The 20130-nt window shown below is 43.0% G+C and overlaps 1 protein-coding gene and 1 long non-coding RNA gene across 4 annotated transcripts in view; one reads left to right on the top strand and one right to left on the bottom strand.

Annotated features, from left to right (window-relative positions):
- Positions 1–20130, top strand: part of ABCC5 (ATP binding cassette subfamily C member 5) — an 86251-nt gene that overhangs the window by 36677 nt on the left and 29444 nt on the right. For both annotated transcript variants that reach the window (XM_084847683.1, XM_084847682.1), the window contains exons 5-16: positions 1390–1537; positions 5908–6141; positions 6594–6767; positions 8668–8815; positions 9727–9875; positions 10882–10989; positions 12744–13094; positions 13836–13907; positions 14280–14404; positions 17139–17211; positions 18721–18924; positions 19525–19668. In XM_084847683.1, the coding sequence (XP_084703809.1) occupies positions 1390–1537; positions 5908–6141; positions 6594–6767; positions 8668–8815; positions 9727–9875; positions 10882–10989; positions 12744–13094; positions 13836–13907; positions 14280–14404; positions 17139–17211; positions 18721–18924; positions 19525–19668 (1930 nt within the window). The remainder of the gene's footprint in view (positions 1–1389; positions 1538–5907; positions 6142–6593; positions 6768–8667; positions 8816–9726; positions 9876–10881; positions 10990–12743; positions 13095–13835; positions 13908–14279; positions 14405–17138; positions 17212–18720; positions 18925–19524; positions 19669–20130) is intronic.
- The window catches only part of LOC146351719 (uncharacterized), a 52183-nt gene continuing 40001 nt past the window's right edge, over positions 7949–20130 (bottom strand). Inside the window, exons 4-5 of one of the 2 annotated variants that reach the window (XR_014789641.1) lie at positions 19687–19739; positions 7949–10238 (exon numbers count right to left, since the gene is read on the bottom strand). This is a non-coding gene — a long non-coding RNA (uncharacterized LOC146351719). Of the gene's footprint in view, positions 10239–18632; positions 18883–19686; positions 19740–20130 lie in introns of those variants that run through there. The other variant, XR_014789640.1, reaches the window with a different exon arrangement.

The raw sequence follows: 20130 nt of genomic DNA on the forward strand, positions 1-20130 counted from the left end.
ACACAAGGTCTAGTGCATGACCGGCTACATGGGTGGGCCCAGTTAGAATATGGTGCAGCTCCCAGGAGGCCATGGTCTCCATGAAGTCCCGAGGTGCTCCTGTGAGGATGGCCTCCGAATGTACGTTGAAGTCCCCCAACACCAGTAAGTTAGGGGACTGTACACGCACATCAGAGACCACCTCAAGCACCTTGGCCAGGGAGTCAGTCATGCAGCAGGGTGGACGGTACACGAGCAGAATCCCCAGACTGCCCTTCGCGCCCAACCTCCAGTACATGCACTCAGCAACCTTGGTCTCCCGGAGAGGGGGTCTGGTGAAGACCAAGGACTCTCGGTAGATAACAGCCACTCCCCCTCCCCGATCCCCAGCCCTCGGCTACTGTGCATATGAAAATCCAGCTGGACACATGGCTGCAAGGGTTGGAGCAGCAGCCTCGGCCAGCCAGGTCTCCGTAATACATGCCAGGTCTGCACCCTCATCCAGGATCATGTCATGGATGAGGGAGGTTTTCTGGGTAACAGACCTGGCATTGCAGAGCAGCAAACAAAGGCCAGAAGATGGGGTCACGCCTCCCCCAGCCATCCTTTGGCTCTGGACAGGCCCGGAGCAGGGGACAGATACTACACATCTCTCCCTTGTTCCCCTTAGCTGGCATGGCCTGCCCCTAGCGCTCCGCCAGTGCCTGCCGCCCAGCCTCGGTATCTTCTGGCCCCCAACACTCCCCCCACTGCCTCCATCAGGTGGACACATGCCCCCTCGCTCCCACCTATCAGGTAGGCTACCCACCCCTAAAACCACAACAAAATCCCCCAGGAAAAAGAAAACACACACACACACACAACAATTAAAAATCCCTTTAAAAATAATGCCAGGCCGGAGTCCACAGGGAAGGCCAGGTGGTGGTGGTGGTGGTGGTGGTGGTGGTGGTGGTGGTGGTGGCAGCAGCAGCAGCAGCAGCAGCAGCCGCCGCCGTAGGCCCAGCAGCAGCAGGTACGCCTCTTCCCCGGTGATGGCAGTGGCCTCTCCTGCAGGCCCTGGCTCTCCCAGGCCACCTCAGCCAGCCAGCTTATGTAGCCCCTCCAGGGAGGGCAGGTGGAGCAGCACAGCTGGCTTGGTACCTGGGGGCCTGGTCCTGCAGGGACTGGCGGTCTGCCAGGCAGAAGTCTCCAGGGAAGGCCTGGTGGTGGTGGCGGCGGCGGCGGCAGCAGCAGCAGGCCCAGCAGCAGCAGGCCCAGCAGCAGCAGGCCCAGCAGCAGCAGGCCCGCCTCTTCCCCGGTGGTGGCGGCCTCTCCTGCAGGCCCTGGCTGCAAACAAAAAAAATTTGTCTTTACATTTAATTTCTTTTTATCCAGAAAGATTCCTTAGATCTATGTTTTGTTCTTTTCCAGGTTAGAAAGGTTGTGGCACCAAGAACTACAGGAATGTGGGCCAGATGACGCCTCTCTCCGAAGGGTTGTGTGGATCTTCTGTCGCACCAGACTCATCATTTCCATAGTGTGCTTGATGGTCACACAACTTGCTGGCTTCTGTGGACCAGTAAGTACTATCCATCCTTTGTCTAACATCCAGAGTGGGCTCTGTCTCATGGCCTGTGATAATGTATTCAAGTTGCATTCCAGAGGACCTCCTAAACACTTTGATTAGTTAGAAACTTGCCTTGCAGTTTGCAGAGAAGAAATAGGTCTTCCAGAATGCTGCGAGAATCCTAAGGCTTTCAAACTGTTTTGTGTGTTTGTTATATATTTTTATTGCTTGTACCAGGTGGCTGCATAGGGGAGGGTGACAAAGGTTTATGGGTGAAAAGCAGTTAACTGTGAGCAAAGCAATCCTTTGTAGGTCACTTGCTTTGGGTGGTCTCTGCAAGAAATGGAACAGAGTGCTGGTAGTAGGTCAATTCTTAAGATCTCTGGAAACAGAGTTCAAAGGATTCTGCAGAGCTAGTGTTGTTTGACTTGTATGAAAAGACAGTTGGATAGATTACCCTTTCGGTGGCATGATTGGAAGAGTGTTGCTGCCGTTGCTAGTTGGTAACGAAGGCACAGCATTTAGAACTTGACATTCACATCATTTTCTTGTCGCCTGTTTGTTGCACATGCTGTGCAAGATTTACTTTTTAACATCTTGACTAAATCTATTCTCTACAAATTTCCCTTGAGGAGTAGGAGCAGTATTATTACTTGTAGTACACATTTCAGTGTGCTGTTAAGCGGGATGGTTCAGTGCTTGGGTAAGTACAGCTGAGGTTAATGTTAAAAAAACCCACAGTATTGTCTGTTGTCTCTTTTTTAAAAAAAATCCCCAACCCCACCCATTTCCTTAAATCTCAGAAGTTTCCTTGCGTTCCTTGTCAAGAAGCTTGTGATAATGGAAATTAAAATACTTGAAAGAGGTTTTTTTTGGATATGCTTTTAATTGCCAGTAAGAATGAGGTTTTAACAGAACCAGCTTCCCCCAAGAAGAGCTTCTGTCATTGTTTCACTACAGGGTCCTGTGGATGCTCCTGCCTCTAGCAGAGAGTGGGCAGCAGAGTTGTCCCTAATGTCCTCTTTAGTCTGCCCAATTCCAATCCATCAGGTCCAGACTACAAGGCAACAAGGAACTGAGTAGAATGCAGTCTGTGCTGGATTTGGATGTATGTGACAACCTGTGCATATCTTCCATTGTCCAGTAATTTGTGTTATCTGCATGAAGAACTCTCTTAATTGGCTCCATCATTTGAAATGAGAGAGGAATTCTTACCACCACTCTCCTCACTACTTTGAAACTTGATTGCTGTCTCACTGGAATATCCGTGCTTTTCTTTTTTAATCCAAGCACTTCTTTTCATCTGAGGGTGAAAAAATATTTAGTTTGCCCTTTTTGTATTGACAAGTAAAGGTGAAGCGTTTTTTAAAACTGTTGTTCTCATCTTAGGGTCCATAAACATGGAATGTTAGTGGGAAGTAGCACAATGGGGTTGTTTTAATTCCGTGTGAAAATTAAGCCGTAAAGTGGAGGTGTTGGTGTTCATAAGCTCTTTGTTTATCCACATTTGCAATAGTCTGTCCTCTTTTAGAGAAAAATATTCTCTGAAATTTCTGGTCTGGCACTGTCTTCAAACCCACATTTGTCCTTCATCCAGTTGAGACAGCTTACATTTTTCTAATAGCCTTCAGAATTCAGAATGAGAGGCACCTTAAAGAAAAAGTAGTGATGCTCTATTGAGATGGCTGCTAAACATTTCACATTCGGGTGTAGAGCAAACAAGTATTGCTCAATCCTGCCATGGTTCATAAATCTGGGCTTGGATGATGAAGTACATCCAGCATGGTAGCTCAGAAGTAGTTTTTCTCATTGGAAGACCAGTAAAAGTTCCTATGCAGCGAAGTGCAATTTAAGTTCTCGTTTAATTTTTGAAGAGGGTGTTGTGGGGTGTGGGAAGGTGGGGTTGAATGGGGGAGCCATTTCAGGCAAGCCTCCCGCTCTTCCAGGTCCACTCCAGTCACAGCTTGCTTTGTGCTGTAAAATGCTGGATGTGGTTTGGGGGAATCTTTCTCTGTAGTAGAACCAATGACAGAAGCTGTTCTTTAGAATTTCCAGGATGGCTGTATTCTGCGATCAGAATGAGACAGTCAAGCTGGGCAGAATCCAACGCCGAGATGAAAGGTAAGGTGACGTTTATTCAATGGGAATGCTTAAGACAGCCAGCAAGCGAAGGACAGCTACTGCCATGATAGTTTCAGGAGTATTTTCCCATAACTCTGCTAGTTTTGGTAGCTATAATCTTTATAAAATTTTGTATGCTGGTATTCTCTTCATGGCTTTACCAAAACCAATGTTTTAAGATTGCAAATGTTGTCTCTTTTTCCCTTCAATATTTCTAAAACTACTCTTCAAGTCTTTAAAAAAAGAGAGTAAGCAACATCTGTTGTTCTTCATTGGAGTTGCTGATTCTGTTTGCCAAAAAAGTTACATTCTAAATTATTAGGGGAGAAGAGAATTCCTGTTGATGTTGCATACGTTCCCCTGGAGACTTTTCCTCCTGTACTATGCTGTATGAGAAAACATTGGCAGCATTTGTCAGCGTGTTGTGGTTATGGCTTGGGAACGTAAAGCAGGGAAGGGTTATTGACTCTTCCAGTGACTCAGTTGCCTTTGTTGGATTGAATGCTAGAAAAGAAGCCAAAGTTCATTTTGCTAAGTAACAGCACACCAGCTGCAGAGCCAGTTATGCCTTGAACACAGATAATGTAAAACAAACCCAATGGAGGAGAAAGCTGGTATAGCATGACCTTGGAACACGAGCTGTTGCAGTTTGGTCAAGGATTTGTGTAAGGTTCTTTTTTCTTTTTTTAATGGTCACCTTGGGAACATGATGGACATCTGGCTCTTGACGTCTGCAGGTGGAAATTCATGGGGAAAATGCTATACAGCTGAATTATCAATGGTGGCATTCAGAATTGACCACCTCAGGACTTACATAGTCATTCTGCCTTCATTTTTTTTTTAATCTGTCACTTGATGCTGGGCTTCAGCAGCTGTTACCTTTGCTTGAAGCAGTCTGCTTTCATTTTCCATCCATTCTTGTGTTGCAAAGAACTCTGATTTGCAAAGCCTGTTTTAGTCAAGAGGACTTCCCATGGACTCTGAAAGCCTTCCCAGACTACTTCCTTGGTTTCAGATTTTTGTGGTGGGCAAAGGTACTTCTTGGCTGTGCTTAAAGAACCCTAAGCACCAGGATCTGTAGGCATCATTGTTGGAAAAGCTCAGCTGGGAAGCCTTGCTGTAGCAAAGTTCTGTTAAACCAAATGTGAGAACCTACCTGGCTCTGGAAGACTTCCTGACTAGCCATACAAGTTTCAATCCTCCTTGGACTTTGTAAACAAATATTGGCCCTGCTTTTCCTGTATCGTTTAATTTTTGTGTGTATGTGAAGTTTAACTTGATTTTGAGTTGGAAGCCAGACAGTATGTTGGATTCAGGTCTTGTATAACTTTTCCTTGTGCATGCAGATTATATGTTTTCCACAGTACCTTTCTTTTTTTGTACAGTGTTTGTGAGATGTTATTCATTTTAACATGGTGGTACTTAATAAAAAAAATACTGCTTCCCATTTATTAGTAGTTAATATTGCTGATCAACATGAGTTGTGATACTGCGCTATACCTTTGGACAACACACATGATGGGGGATTTGTGGCTTTGGGGCTGTTTTTCTCTTTCTGCAGGTGGTGTGTGAAATGTGATTCCTGAGGTAAAATTGTTTTTGTCTTTCAAGGGGGGAAGGCCAGGGAGGTGAGGGTGAAGGTTTGTCTTTTTGTTTTTTTGTTTTTAAATCAGTGGTATCGCCTCATTTTTTCTTTTTTCTTTTTTGCTGCTTGTCCTTTTCTTTACTATTAAACTGCTGATGTTTATTTTCAGGAATGTTTTGCAAAATGTCCTTCTCACACTCTTCCCCAGTTCAACTGTAGGTACATTTGTTCCTTTTTATCAAATAAGCACGTTTGAAAAAAAGAATAAAAGGTCTTAATGTCATGTAAAGGAATATATCTTTTTAATATGCTCAGTTTTTGCATAAGTACAGATTATTATAAAGCATATGTTGATGATGGATTGTTGCAACTGTCAGATTTATGTTAAGTTAGACTATACGAAGGAGCAGTAGTTTGGTGTAAGGAATTGGAACGTTCCAAATTATCCGCCCCCCCCCCCGCCCTTTCCTAGCTTGCTACATTTCATTTACTGCTTGATTTTTTGGCAAGGTGTTCTACAACAGGTCCAGCTCTTACTTACCCGAAGACTTCCTATTAATAATACAAATTCTTACTGGAAATAACATAGCTCCTTATTTCTAACTTAACATAAAATGATTGAATGGTTCTTCTGGCATGTTGGGGCGTTCATGCAAGTTTGCATTTCTTCCTGTAGGCATTTGTTGTGAAACATCTCCTTGAATACACACAGCAAACGGAGCCCAACCTACACTACAGCCTGTTGTTAGTTTTTGGCCTCTTAATGACGGAAATAGTGCGTTCTTGGTCCTTGGCTTTAACCTGGGCTTTAAATTACCGTACTGGGGTCAGATTGCGTGGAGCTATCCTTACCATGGCTTTTAAGAAAATACTCAAGCTGAAAAACATCAAGGAGAAGTCTTTGGGAGAGGTAAGTTGAAATGCATCCTCTTGCCACTCAAGCAAAAACCTTTTAAGGAAGTGCGGAGAGGACATAGGCATACTCTGAGTAGGGATGGTGGGGGGCGGGGGGAGTTCATTTCGTCGGCATTTTACTATGAACCAACCTAATTCACACTTCCTGAACGAATGTAAAGCGGAATGGTATTTCCATTTTCACGCTTCTCCAAATGTTGCAATGTAGTTCTCAAATCAAAATGTTGTACATTAATTATACAAAAACGTCTACGTTAGGGAAAATTGCACAAAAATGCATATTTTAGGAGAACTGCATACAAAAATGTGTATTATGATACTATTTTTTGTTTTAATTTTGTTTTATTAGTTTTACACTGCTTTGAAAGAATATATGCAGAAAAGTGAAAAATAAATAATAGGAAATAAAATTAATTGTTGATCTTTCATTTGCATTGTCTATTTCAGCTTATAAATGTATGTTCCAATGATGGACAGAGAATGTTTGAAGCTGCAGCTGTGGGTAGCTTGTTGGCTGGAGGTCCTATTATTGCCATTCTTGGCATGGTTTATAATGTTATTATTCTGGGACCAACAGCCTTCTTGGGATCAGCGGTCTTCATCCTCTTCTACCCAGCAATGGTGAGTAGGTGGCTGTCAGCATAAAAAACAAAGTGAACACCACCTGTTGCATAGAAATAAGAAGAGTGTTGCAGAGAGTTCAAGCAGAATAAGTTGTTGCATCATCATTTAGTGTCTTCATAAGCTGGGCATGTTTGCTATGCCAGGGGTGCAAAAAGATCTTGAATATTGCTCACTTTGAGAATAATTGATTGCATAGGTGGAGTGTTCAGTCAGTGCAGGGATGCTGCATTGTGCATCTCTTTTATGCTGCCTAATGTTAGTTCATTCAGCTTTTCCTTTGCTGTCACAGTGCTAGAACAATTTTCTGACTCTTGCTGAGTAAGCCTGCAAAACGTTGCTACCCATTGCGAGAACTCTAAGGGTCTGACAAGACTAGTTTCACTAGAATCTGGTGTGTTTTTGACAATGACTGGAATCAGACGACATGCCCTGGCTCATCGTGGATTATTTGATGCTTGATGAGCCACAGCACCTGCGGGCACCATTTTGAATACACCTCCCAGGGGGGTTGTTGTGTCATCTGAACCCAGCGTGCGTGGGTTATGAGAAGGTTAAACAACCCTTGCATAAACCTGAAACAGACCATGGGTTGTGCGAGGGTTGTTTAACACCACATGACAACCCCTGAGTGGTGGTTGCATATTCAAAATGGTGGCCTCACATGCCCTGCATGTGCCACAGCCTCACTCTGGGGCTGTTTTGTAGTGTGAACAGCCCCAAAATGTAGATTAAACAAGTGAAGTATGCTGCATGCTTCTACAATTTGAATGGAGATATTGCCTTCTGGAATATTACTACATTTTTCAACCCCTACATTTTACTGTCTCTATGCCTTTTACTATGTGATTGAAGCTGCTTTCTGTTTTAAGTGACCACCTAGACCTAAAGGCATTACTTGCAAGATATGCTTCCTGAACTCAGTGGGACTGAAAGGAAAGCCAAGCAAAATTCCTGATTGAACAGTAATCTGAATTTGCATGCAATTGAGAATTAGCTACTTCCCCCTTCTCCCTGTAGAGTACTCTTGTTTACCTTGAAAGCTTGCATGATCTACATATTTAGGAAAGGGAGAGGTCAGAAGGGTTGCTTCAATCACATGTGACTAATTTCTTATCCGAATAGCCATTCCTTCTTGTGAAGGAGAAAATATGCAAACTACATGTTGGCAGTCACCTACGATTGTTGTGCATGGATTTATTTATCTGCAACACACACAAAGGGGGAGGATCAATTACAACCATAGAAAAATTCAAAGACAACAGCTGCACAAGTAGATATGATTCCTAATACATTTCAAAGGAACACTTTATCAAGGGAAATGTCTGTAAAAACAATACAAAAGATATATGCTCTGAAAAGGTACAAAATTATATGTTCTAAGAAGACAGTACCCCATGTAATAAACTGTATTAACCATAAACTACAATATCTGAAATATACACAATATGTACAGTCTAAACATTCAGTATTTAAACAATATTTAACATCCATTACAGTGAAATATGTACAAAAATAGAAATTGTAAAAACATTTAGTGCTCCAAAATACCACAATTGTATGAAAATTATCAGTTAGAAAGCTGTAACCTTAAGCAAGAGGAATGAAAAGTTTTTTTCATGGTAGCCTCCATGATTTCCTTGTACTGTTCTTTGTCTCTTAATAGGCAGGACTAGTGTCCTATGACTTGTTGCTTTGAGGTCATTTCCTTCCTCTATCTCTCCTGGGGGAAAATTCCTGTAGGGAAGAAAATACTAGTATGGCAGACAGATGCATCTTCTAGCTGATGCATTAAACCACCTTGAACAACGTTTGCCAAGCGTTTTTCATCTATTCTGTTTCTTGCTCGAGAGGAGTCTGTGCTTGCTGTTCTGTTTTATGGTGCCTCTTTTTTTTTCAGATGTTTGCATCTCGCCTGACAGCTTATTTCAGAAGGAAATGTGTGTCTGCAACTGATGAACGTGTCCAGAAAATGAATGAAGTTCTTAACTACATTAAGTTCATTAAAATGTATGCCTGGGTCAAAGCTTTTTCTCAGAATCTTCAAAGTGAGTGTCAGTTTTCTTTCTTTTTGCCTGGTGTAGGTACCTTTCTCTCATCTGTCCCCACCCCATTATCTGGCAGCAAAGAAGGCCTTACTAGATATGTCAGTATTCTTCTTCTGCTGGATGTGAAAGAGGGAAATAATTTGACTTCCCTACTCTTATTTTTAATCAACTTTTAATTGTTTCCGTAAGCTGCCTTGAGTGCCAGTTCTTGGTAGAAAGACGGGCTAATAAATAAATATTGCACTTGTGTGGCTGATTGTAAGGTAAAAGAGGCCACACAGCTTCATTGGTTGGGACTGTTAGTCTTAATGTATTAAGTATTAGCAGTTGCTCCAGTATGAGCAATTTTAAAATGTAAAACCTGATCATATTCTTTGTCCTTGGTATAAATAATTTACGTGATTATGTTTTGTTCTTCTATAAGTTTGCTTTCTGTATAACTCTAACGCTGTGGGCAGCATCCAATGGCGACTGCCTACGAGCAGACAGTCCCGCTGATTCCATCGTGCAAGCAGCACCCACCGCTTGTGGAATGGAGAATTAGTGTTTCTGAGGGCAACCCGAAATGAGCAGAAACTCTTGTTTCTGGAATGGGACAGGTTGGTGGAGCTCACATAAAGGAGCTCTGCCGACCTGTCCCATTACAAAAATAAGCATTTCTTTTTGTTTCAGGACTTGTCCCTGGAAGTGCCAAGTCTCTGTTGTGCAAGCGTTGGGCACCACTTGTGCAACAGAATTGGTGGGGTGGGCCCCTCGTGGAATGGAAGTGGTAGTAGGCCCCATTTGTGGACAGGTAGCATTGGATACTGCCCTGAGAATGATGAAGTTGCAACTAATGTGGAGAGCTCTGTGAGTGTGCTGTATATTTTGCTTATTCCTTCATGTACAGGTGTTGTGTTCTGTATTCCCAGAAATCAGAGAGGAAGAACGCAAAATCTTGGAACGTGCTGGATATTTCCAGAGTATCACTGTAGGAGTGGCTCCCATAGTTGTGGTTATTGCCAGCGTGGTGACTTTCTCTGTTCATATGATCCTTGGTTATGACCTCACAGCAGCTCAGGTAACTCCTCATGGAAGCAGGCAATGTTAACATCAGACATGGGAAAGGACATGGGAAAGTTTGCGAGTTTGGAATCCTGCACCAGTTTCTAAAACTGTCTGCCATACCGTTGCGCATTACTTTGCTCTGCCATGAAAAGAGGTTGGGAGGCAGGCCTCCAGGGGAATGACCTGCACACCTCGTCTCTAGCATCAATTTTATGGCTGACATTCATGAGCTGGGGACAAATTGAACCTGGGAAGGACCACTGTTATGGTAAGCTGTGGCTGGTGGTCTTTTGCTTCTCAGATTGCAACAGGTAGTGAGGTAAGCTATTGCAAGCTTGTTTCTTGTCATTTCCATTCTTCCAGCTGGTTTCCAGCACTTGAAAAAAACATAGAAAGCGTATATATTTCTGCAAGAGGCTTTTCATTACTGCTGTAAACACTTTGAAGGCAAGCAGGATTAGGACTCAAATTTTTTTAGGCAAAAATCTACTTCAGTAACCTCTTGAACCACTCCACTTTTCAATACCTCCTACTTTATTCTTACACTGAAAGGGAACTCACCTGATGACATTCTCAAAATATGCTGCAGCATGCAAGTGTTATGAACAACTTCACAGCTCATGTTAAAGCTGATCATTGGTCCAAAATAATTGCAAGGATAGGGGTCAGTGCAGCTGTGACTTCTCTTCTATTATTAGTTTTCATGAAGGAGCAGGGCCATTCAGGTGAGTAGCTATAGAGGTGCCTTGTTCCCGATACAGGTAGTAGTAGGGTACATTAAGCATGTATGCTGGAGGAAGTATTGCAGTACATTTATGTGTGTTAAACACCCCCCTGCCCCAGCTGGAAATTCCTGGAGCAAAACACCCCTCCCATTTTTATATGCAGTTCCCAGGGTTTTGTGTTTTTTTTACCTGAAGGAGTCTTTTGCCCTCCACTCCTGACTAGTTATTATTGAATTTATGTGGGGCTGATGATAAGGTATTGCAGCCAAAAGTTATTCCTTCTGTCTGTTTCAGGCTTTTACAGTGGTTACAGTGTTCAATTCAATGACTTTTGCCCTGAAAGTTACACCTTTTTCTGTGAAGTCTCTGTCTGAAGCATCTGTTGCAGCTGACAGATTTAAGGTGAGTAGTCATCATCTTGCTTGTTATATTAGTGTTCTAGTCTTTAACATACCATGGATATAATTCTTAGAATATTCCCATGGTAAACCTCTTGCTACTTTCATAGCTCCTTTCACACCAAGAGTGTGTGGACCTGTTACCTCAAAGTAAAAGTGAGTGTAGAATTGCAGCTGCTTTAAGTATAAGCTGAAATATTAGCATGGAAATTGGGCAATGTATGATGAATGCATGTGCAGTCCTGTAGATTCCTGGCTAAGCATAGAGGTGACCTTATAACCGTTTACAGTAGCAAATCCTTTAGAGCAGTGGTATTCAAACTACAGAGAAACTTTTTCCTACCAGTTTGTTCACTATGAGTTGCAGAAGGTTCTTGGTCATGTTCTATAGCAGGGGTGGGCAGAAGGTAGATCTCCAGATGATTTGGACTTGAACTCCCATAAGACCCTGCTAACGTGGCCAATGGCCAGGAACGCCCGGGAGTTGAATTCCAAAACATCTGGAGATCTGTCTTCTGCCCATGCCTGCTCTAAAATACATAGTCCATTCAGATGGAGAGATGTCCGGGCTGCTGGGCCTGATGAATATCCCATGTGAGGTGAGAGTGCATCTCAGAACACAACCAGGAAAATATTGCAGTTTGCAGCCTAGCTAGACTCTTCCCTTCCATTTTTATCTGGGATTCTACATGCTTGTGGCTCCTCTCTTACAGTTCCTGGACCAGCTAATGCCCAGCTTTCTTTCTCTAGGGGAATAGTTATCACCAGGATAGCCTGTCCAAGACCACATGGAGTTAAAGGCATTGTACACATGCTTTGAATAATAAATTGCTTTTAGGGCTTAAACATATGCCACTTGAACATGCAGGAATTCTTTAGCCATTTGAAGGACTTTTATTTGAAAAAGCAGCAAAATCATTTTAAAATATACAAGTTCCTAAAAGAGAAAATTAGATAGAAGAGGGTAGAGAAACTGGAATGATCCTAAGAGAGCCTGTGGTGTTATCTCCCAAGTAAGGGACTCATAGCGTGGTCATTTGGATAGTATTAAAGTGCAATTCCCATAATTATTTATGGGTTGGGAGTCAGTAAGAGTAGGAGCATTTTTGTTGGAAATACTGGTTTTAAGTAACTGGAAACTGTTCAGTCTTTGGTTTTATTGTGTAAAGTGTTTGGCAGACTTTGCAGAAACTTCTGAGAATGTTGTTGAATAAATGGATGTGGTGGAATACATGATATAGAGGCTCTGTTTTTTAATAGCTCTCTGTTGTCTCCAGACTTGGTGATAAATTTTCAAATTCTTAGGTGACTGAATTTTGTGCAGGGAATTTAGCTTTTTCTGAACACTGATTAAGAAACACTTCCATCCTTTTAAGCCTTGTGGTATTTCTAAGGAGCAGACCTTTCCTCTGCTTCCTCATCTTGCTCTGTGTCATCCTCCAAGCTCCAAAATACAAGACATGTGAGGGGGTACATGCCATATAGTATTGAAACTAACCATGTTTTGAGTCCAAGTCAGTGTTTAGAGTATGGTAACTCTGCAGAAGTCTCTCTGTCTGAGAACCACCACATTCATGGATAACCAGGCCCTTTTGTGGACCTGGAGTTAGTTTTCACTAATGAGCTACCTTTTGCTCTTCAGCTTCCAACCACTGTATAGCCTGATGTGTTTTGCTGCGTGAGTGTGCCATAGGCTTGTCCCCCACTCAGTCTTGACCAGGTGTCTCATCTTTGCACCTCTCTCACAACTCCTATCAGAGTTTGTTTCTAATGGAAGAGGTTCATATGGTAAAGAAAAAACCAGCCAGTCCTCACACAGCCATAGAGGTGAAAAATGCCACCTTGGCATGGGAATCCTCCCATGCTAGTGTCCAGTGCTCACCAAAGATGACCCCTAAAATGAAAAAAGACAAGATAGCCAAGAACAAGAAAGAGAAGAAGCAGCTGCAGCAGCATGAAGGACAACGGGCAGTGCTTGCTGAACAGAAGGGACACCTCTTAGTGGACAGTGATGATCCCCCGAGCCCTGAGGAGGAGAACAAACACACCCAGTTGGCAAATGTCCGGCTGCAGAGGGTACTTTACAATATCGACCTGGAAATTGAGAAGGTGAGGAAACGAGACTCTCTCTCCTTTGGATCAGAGCTTTCCTAGCATAATGAAACATTGTGTTTTGCCATGGCGTTACAGAGAATAACTGAGGGTCGCTTTGCATACGTTGTGCAGCCAACGTGTTTTCAGCACTTTAAATGAGATATTTAACTTTTGGAAAGAGATGTATGTCAAGCATGCAGTGGACATACGCTGGAGAACTGTGGCCTACTGTGACTCCGTAGCAAGGGTCCATGCGAGTGTTCCTGTGTGCTTCTCCTCCAGAGGTTAGTGCTGACAATACTGGGCACTCGCATGTGTTTTGCATAATAAAAGACGGGCTAAAGTGCCTCCTCCTAGATTCGATTAATATCTTAGGCTGCAATCCTATGCACACTTACTTGAGAGAAATCCCTATTGAATTCAGAGGGGGTTGCTTCCAAATAAGTGTGCATAGGATTGTGCTGTTAGCATAATGCCTTTTTTCTTTTTTAGAATTTGGATGTTTTGCAAGTTTAAGTCCAGAAGGCATTGACAACTTACTGCCAAGGTAGTTGGCCTGAACTTTAAAGTACTTACATTGAGGGCTGCCTTCCAACTTGGGTAGTGGGAATTTACCCTCCCCCATTGCATAATCTGATATTGTTTGTTTCATGCACTTGTTCAGTAGCTAAACACTTAAATTGTACGTAGCATTACTTCCTAGTATGAAGGATTGATTTCTTCTGCAATAATATTTCTTTTTATGTTCTAAACTAGGGGAAACTTGTCGGGATTTGTGGCAGTGTGGGGAGTGGGAAGACCTCACTCATTTCAGCCATTTTAGGACAGGTGAGAGATCATCACTGGTTTTCTTCCACACAGTCAGTTCTGCTGGCTCTATTTCCCCTCTGTCTGCAAGAGAAGCAGGAGATCCATGCTGTCGTCCTCTCTGCCAGCAGCTGCATTTTGCTCCATTTGCCTTTAGCCCACATGATAAATTATTTATCTGACTCAGATCATCAAATGCAATGAAGTGAGGCACATTTAAGATCTTAAAATGCTTTAACTTGCTATACATGTTTAACTCCAAGAGTGTAGTTGGTTTTGCATGCCAGAAAGGAGAGGGAGGGGATATGTGTGAGGGGGAGAGAAAGGAGGGAGGAACTTTCCTACACAAGGGTGGAGTGGCATCACTTGTAGAGTTATTGCTCTTTGTTCTAGATGACTCTACTGGAAGGCAGCATCTCTGTGGATGGAACATTTGCCTATGTGGCTCAGCAAGCCTGGATTCTCAATGCTACACTTAGAGATAACATCCTCTTTGGGAAGGAGTTTGAGGAAGAAAGGTTCGTATGCTACAGTTACATGCTGACCTTTTGCTGATGCTCACCCTCTTTGGTTCATCATGTGTTAATCAGATCACCAATGCAGCTATGTCTATATTATTGCCAAACAAGTGTTTTGTGAATGACCACTCTCAGGTCACTGTCACTGACTGTACGTTTTGCATTTCATTTCCCTGTGAACTCACTATTTACTATTCCAGACCCCACTCGTGCGCGCGTGCGCGCGTGTGTGTATACTTGTAACTCAAGATTCATGTATCTGATGAAGTGAACTGTAGTCTACGTAAGCTTATGCCATAATAAAATGGTTAGTCTTCAAGGTGCCACAAGACTCCTTGTTGTTATTAATACAGGATGTTTCTGTACTACCGTTGCATGCTTATGTAGCAGGTCTGTAGCCATCTTGGATTGCTGGCCTGTGCCTGGTTGAAAGGATTAGGATTTCGTTTCTAGGCTATCCTTAGTGGATTTGCTCCTTTTATACAGCATTTCCTTTGAGTCTGCTCCTGACCCTGACAGACAACAATGAGCCAGTTTGCATATAACGGTAAACCAGGATTTAGCATTACATGCATGAACCTCTGTGAGCCTGAGTGAAGCCTTGAGCTTGTCTACTCTCCTTTCCCTCTTCTCTGGAAGGTCTTAATGAGGATTTACTTTCGCTTTCCCTGATTCCTGGCTTCTCCTTACACATGAGCCCAGGAATCATGGCTTAAAACAAGCTAGTCAATTATTTAAAAAGCTAACAGTAAACCCTGGATTGTTTAACAAACCAGAGTTTGTTTCAAACCACAATTCCTTGTTTGTATGTAATGAAAAGCCAGGACTCGACGAGAGTGAAACTATATTCAGCCAGAGTCCTTCTGACCACACACAAGACAGGGGCGTTAGCGCGTGTGCCTATGGCTTTGCTTAGGCTCTGAGAGGCTTATGCACATAACTAAATGCTGGCTTAGTGTTATGTGAAGGCACACTTGGAAGAAGCCGATTATCTGGATCCATTTCAGTCGGGCTTCAGGCCTGGGCATGGGGCAGAAACGGCCTTGGTCGCCTTGGTGGATGATATGAGGAGGGCTCTGGATAGGGGTGAATGCTCCTTCCTTGTTCTCCTCGACCTCTCAGCAGCTTTTGATACCGTTGACCACGGTATCCTCCTGGACCGCCTGGAGGGGTTGGGCATTGGAGACACCGTATTGCAGTGGTTCCGGTCCTTCCTCTCTGGCAGGTACCAGAGGGTAGCACTGGGAGAGGAGGTTTTGGACCCATGGCCGCTCACTTGTGGGGTGCCACAGGGTTCCATCCTTTCCCCGATGCTATTTAACATCTATGTGAAGCCGCTGGGGGCTATCATCAGGAGGTTTGGGGTGCAGTGTCATCAATATGCGGATGACATGCAGCTCTATCTCTTGTTCAGATCTTCACCAAGGTTGACCATAGAATCCCTGTCCAAATGTCTGGAGACAGTGAGTGGCTGGATGGGGAGGGATAAGCTGAAGCTGAACCCTGACAGGACCGAGGTACTTTTGGTGGGAGACAAGAGGAGGCTGGAGGATGTTGACCTGGTGTTGAATGGGGTATGGCTACCCTTGAAAAACCAGGTCTGCAGCCCGGGGGTCATTTTAGATTCCCAGCTGTCCATGGAGGCTCAGGTGTCAGCTGTGAGCCGGACAGCGCTGTACCAACTCCATGTGATATGGCAGCTGCGCCCCTACCTTCCTGACCATCTGCTCCCTTCGGTAGTACATGCCCTGGTCTCCCCTCGTTTAGACTACTGTAATGCGCTCTACGTGGGGTTACCCTTGAAGGTTCAGAAGCTGCAGCTGGTACAGAACGCGGCGACTCGCCTGATTAAAGAAAGCCGCTGGCGAGATCACATCCCTCCAGTGCTGAAGGAGCTGCACTGGTTACCAGTTGTTTTCTGGGCCAAATTCAAGGTGTTGGTTTTGACCTTTAAAACTGTATACAGTTCTGGCCCAGCCTACCTCAAGGAGCACCTCCAGCAACACCAGATAGGCTGCTCAACAAGATCAGCCTCGCATGGCCTTCTTTCTGTCCCATCAGCCAGGACAGCTAGGCTGGTGAGGATGAGGGAGAGGGCCTTCTCTGTGGTGGCCTCCACTCTGTGGAACTCCCTCCCTAGGGAATTCCGCCATGACCCCTCTTTAATGAGCTTCCACCACGCATTAAAAACATGGTTGTTTCAGGCAGGCATTTGGGATGGGTTAGGGTATTTTTAGAAATAAGTTTTTAATGTAGTATTTTATTGTTTTAAACTGTTCTTTTGTTGTACATTGCCCACCAGCCAGATGGGCAATTAATAAAATGAATGAATGAATGAATAAATGAATGTACAGACCAGCCTAATATCTATAGCATTGGAGATGCAGCTGATCTTGATAATCAACTTTCAGCTAATCATCATCTTTGGTGTCTTTTGCTGTGCTTGTTAGGTCTCTGGTATATAAACACTTCAAGAGGTTGTAATTGATCTGATGTGGTCATAGTCCCTTCTGGGGTAGAACCAAAGAACACCATTCCTTAACAGGGCATGTGTGAAACATAGGTTTTCAGACTCTAGGTTTTGTTTTGTTTTGCTGAGTCACATTTACCATGGACACAGGGAAAATGCTTTTCGGGGAGTTGTTCTACAGGCTAACTTTATACCTGGAAATATTTATTTATTTCATTTCTATATTGCTGCTGTTCATTGCCTTTTAAAAAATCTTCTTTTCAGATACAACACTGTGTTGAATGGCTGCTGTCTCAGACCTGATCTGGCTATCCTGCCTAATGGGGACCTAACAGAGGTAGGAATCTGGGAGGGACTGCTTTGGAAGAAAAGGGTCTTGACATGCTTGGGAACTGGTGAGCTGGTTCTCTTATACGCTGCTAACGTCATTCAATCCTACACTGCCCTGAGTCTATAATTTGACTCTAAAATGTTGAAGTTGTTCATCTTATTTTGTCTTATGTTACTGATAACATACCTTTAATGAAATCTATCAGGGGGCCTCATTAGAAAAATAATGATCAGGCCACATACTGGTTACATTTCAGGTACACGAATAATTGAAAGTAAAGAACTTCCAAACGCAAAATGTTTTGGCCCACCACCATGTTGTACATGTCTGTCCATATAGGTGTGCAGCTTGGTGAATTTAATAAGATATTTGCCCTGAAAGGAATTCCCTGTTTTCCCTAAACAAGAGGCCCTGTTCCAGAACCAAAAGAAGTTAGGTTGATGGGAACGTGAGAGAGGGCGTTTTCTGTGACAGCATCCCAGTTATTAAATTCCCTCCCAAAAGAGGTGAGAGTAGTGAAACCTTTGAAGGCATTTATGTGGACAGTGAAAGCATTTTTATTCCGCTTGGCTTTTAGTGGTTTTGAATTGAAAGTTTTCACACTAATTCTTTCTGATTTAGGACTGTTGTTTTAATTTTGCTGCTGTTGAATTGTTAGGGCAGACAAGCAGGTTAAGAATCATAGAATAGTAGGGTTGGAAGGGGCCTATAAGACCTTTGAGTCCAACCTTTGCTCAATGTAAGAGAGTTTTAAGTAATTAATATATAAAATAAGGCTGGGCACATGTATATCTTCTGTATGGTCCTCATCCCAGTGTATTGGCTTATTAGCCAAGTCGTATTCTCTTGCTCCCTTTGACTGCAGTAATTGCTTTTAAATTAATGGTTACCCGTCTTTATTTTATAAATAAATGTTTATGAATTTTATAAATTTGTGTTTTTGCTGTTGTCATTACTTTAAATGTTTAACACTGCTGTTACACTTGTATTTTATATTTATTGTTTTAAAATGTTATTTTATAAACCACCTTGAGGAAGCTTTGCCTCAATAACTTTACTGTTGTGTTTTAATTGTGTTTAATGTATTTGCTTTATTACTGTGTTTTTTATCAAGTTTTATTAGTGATTGTAAGCTGCCTTGAGTGCCATTTTTAATAGAAAGGCAGGGTACAAGTCAAATAAAAAAAAAAAAGATAGTATAACAGTATTTTAAATAAATATACAAATAAATTCCCAGGATGTATAAGGCCGGTGTGCTATAGTATTTTGACTGTTTGGTTCAAATTTAGGGGACCCAGTTTCAAATCCCTGCTCAACCACGAAGATCACTGAGTGGTTTTAGGCTAGTCCAAAAAATACTGACTTGCGCATCTCACTGGATTATTGTGCATCTTAAATATTGCTCTGAGATTTTTGGAGTTAGGACATGATACATATGCAACAAATAAATAAGATCCTCTGCCCTGTCTTAAGTGATACAATAGGAAATATTTTAACAAAGTATATTTTACTTAGATTGGCGAGCGAGGTGCAAACCTGAGTGGGGGGCAGCGCCAGAGGATCAGCCTTGCTCGAGCGCTGTACAGCGACAAGAGCATTTACATCCTTGATGACCCTCTCAGTGCCTTGGATGCACATGTTGGAAACCACATCTTCAACAGCGCAATACGGAAGCACCTGAAGTCAAAAACAGTTATCTTTATCACACACCAACTACAGGTAACTAGTGGTGCCCCCCCTTTAGATATTTTTTGGGGGGAGGGGGGAATAAGTCTGAGTGGTGATAACTCCTGCTGTTAGAGTAGCTATTAATTTGCACAGCCCAAATTGCTGATTGCTCTATAGAATGAAGAATAAGAGGTGCGTTTACTCAAATAATACTTTAGTTTAAATGTAGCCTAGAGGGAAAGACAACAAAGAATTTATCAAGAATATGAGTAACTGAAGTTGCAAGCTCAATAGAACTGGAGAATATACATCAAAAGGAAACAAAACATTACTATGGATGGTGGGTGCTGGGGGGTGGTAGAGGTTCCTCCTTATGAACTGGGGCTACAGCAGTTGGGTCTTTTTAGCTTAGAAAAATCTTGTGGCTCATAAAACATGGAAAGTGTGAATTGAAAGAAATAGCTCTCAAAACACAAGAACATGGGGTTGTCCAGGAAAGCTGGTTGGACATAGTTTCAGGATGGAGAGATGGAAGTACTTCTTTGTATAATGTGTCATTAACCTTACTTGCATAATAAAAAATGAAAAAGGAATTTAGGCTCAGTAACCCACTTGATGATAACTGTTCCTTTCCCTGTCATCGATCTTCAGTATCTTGTAGACTGTGATGAAGTGATCTTCATGAAAGAGGGTTGTATCACTGAGAGGGGAAGCCACGAGGATCTGATGAATCTGAATGGTGACTATGCAGCAATTTTTAACAACCTGCAGCTGGGAGAGACTCCACACATAGAGGTATGTATCTATACTTACTATTTCTGTGCTGTGATCCTCTGTTGTGAGCAACACCTGAAGATGTATACGAACTACAAGCAAACAACAAAAAACCAATTAATTACATTTTTATAAGGTCACATAAAAATGATGATGATTAGAAACAATCCACATAGCAGTACCCCATATAAATGTATGTCCCACAGCACAATACAGCCCATAAACAAGCCACGGGGATCCTCCGGCCTGTGGGGCTCCCCGGTCTGGCCCATGAGGAGCCCCCAGCTGGGAACACCCTCCTTCAGTGACCTCGCCCCCTTACCTTTTATCTTGGTGGGCTGGGGAAGAAGGTCAGGGCCTCTCAGCGCAAATGCGGAGAGATCATGATCCTCTTCCTCAGCATGCCATGGTGGGGATAAAGGCTGCAACCTCTCCACAACTGGGGAGGAGGAGCGGTCCTGGTCCTTATCGCCATTGTGGTGG

This window comes from Heloderma suspectum, chromosome 3 (assembly GCF_057233095.1).
Source record: "Heloderma suspectum isolate Gila_16-S chromosome 3, 16-S_ref, whole genome shotgun sequence".
In the NCBI taxonomy this organism is placed as follows: Eukaryota; Metazoa; Chordata; class Lepidosauria; order Squamata; family Helodermatidae; genus Heloderma; species Heloderma suspectum.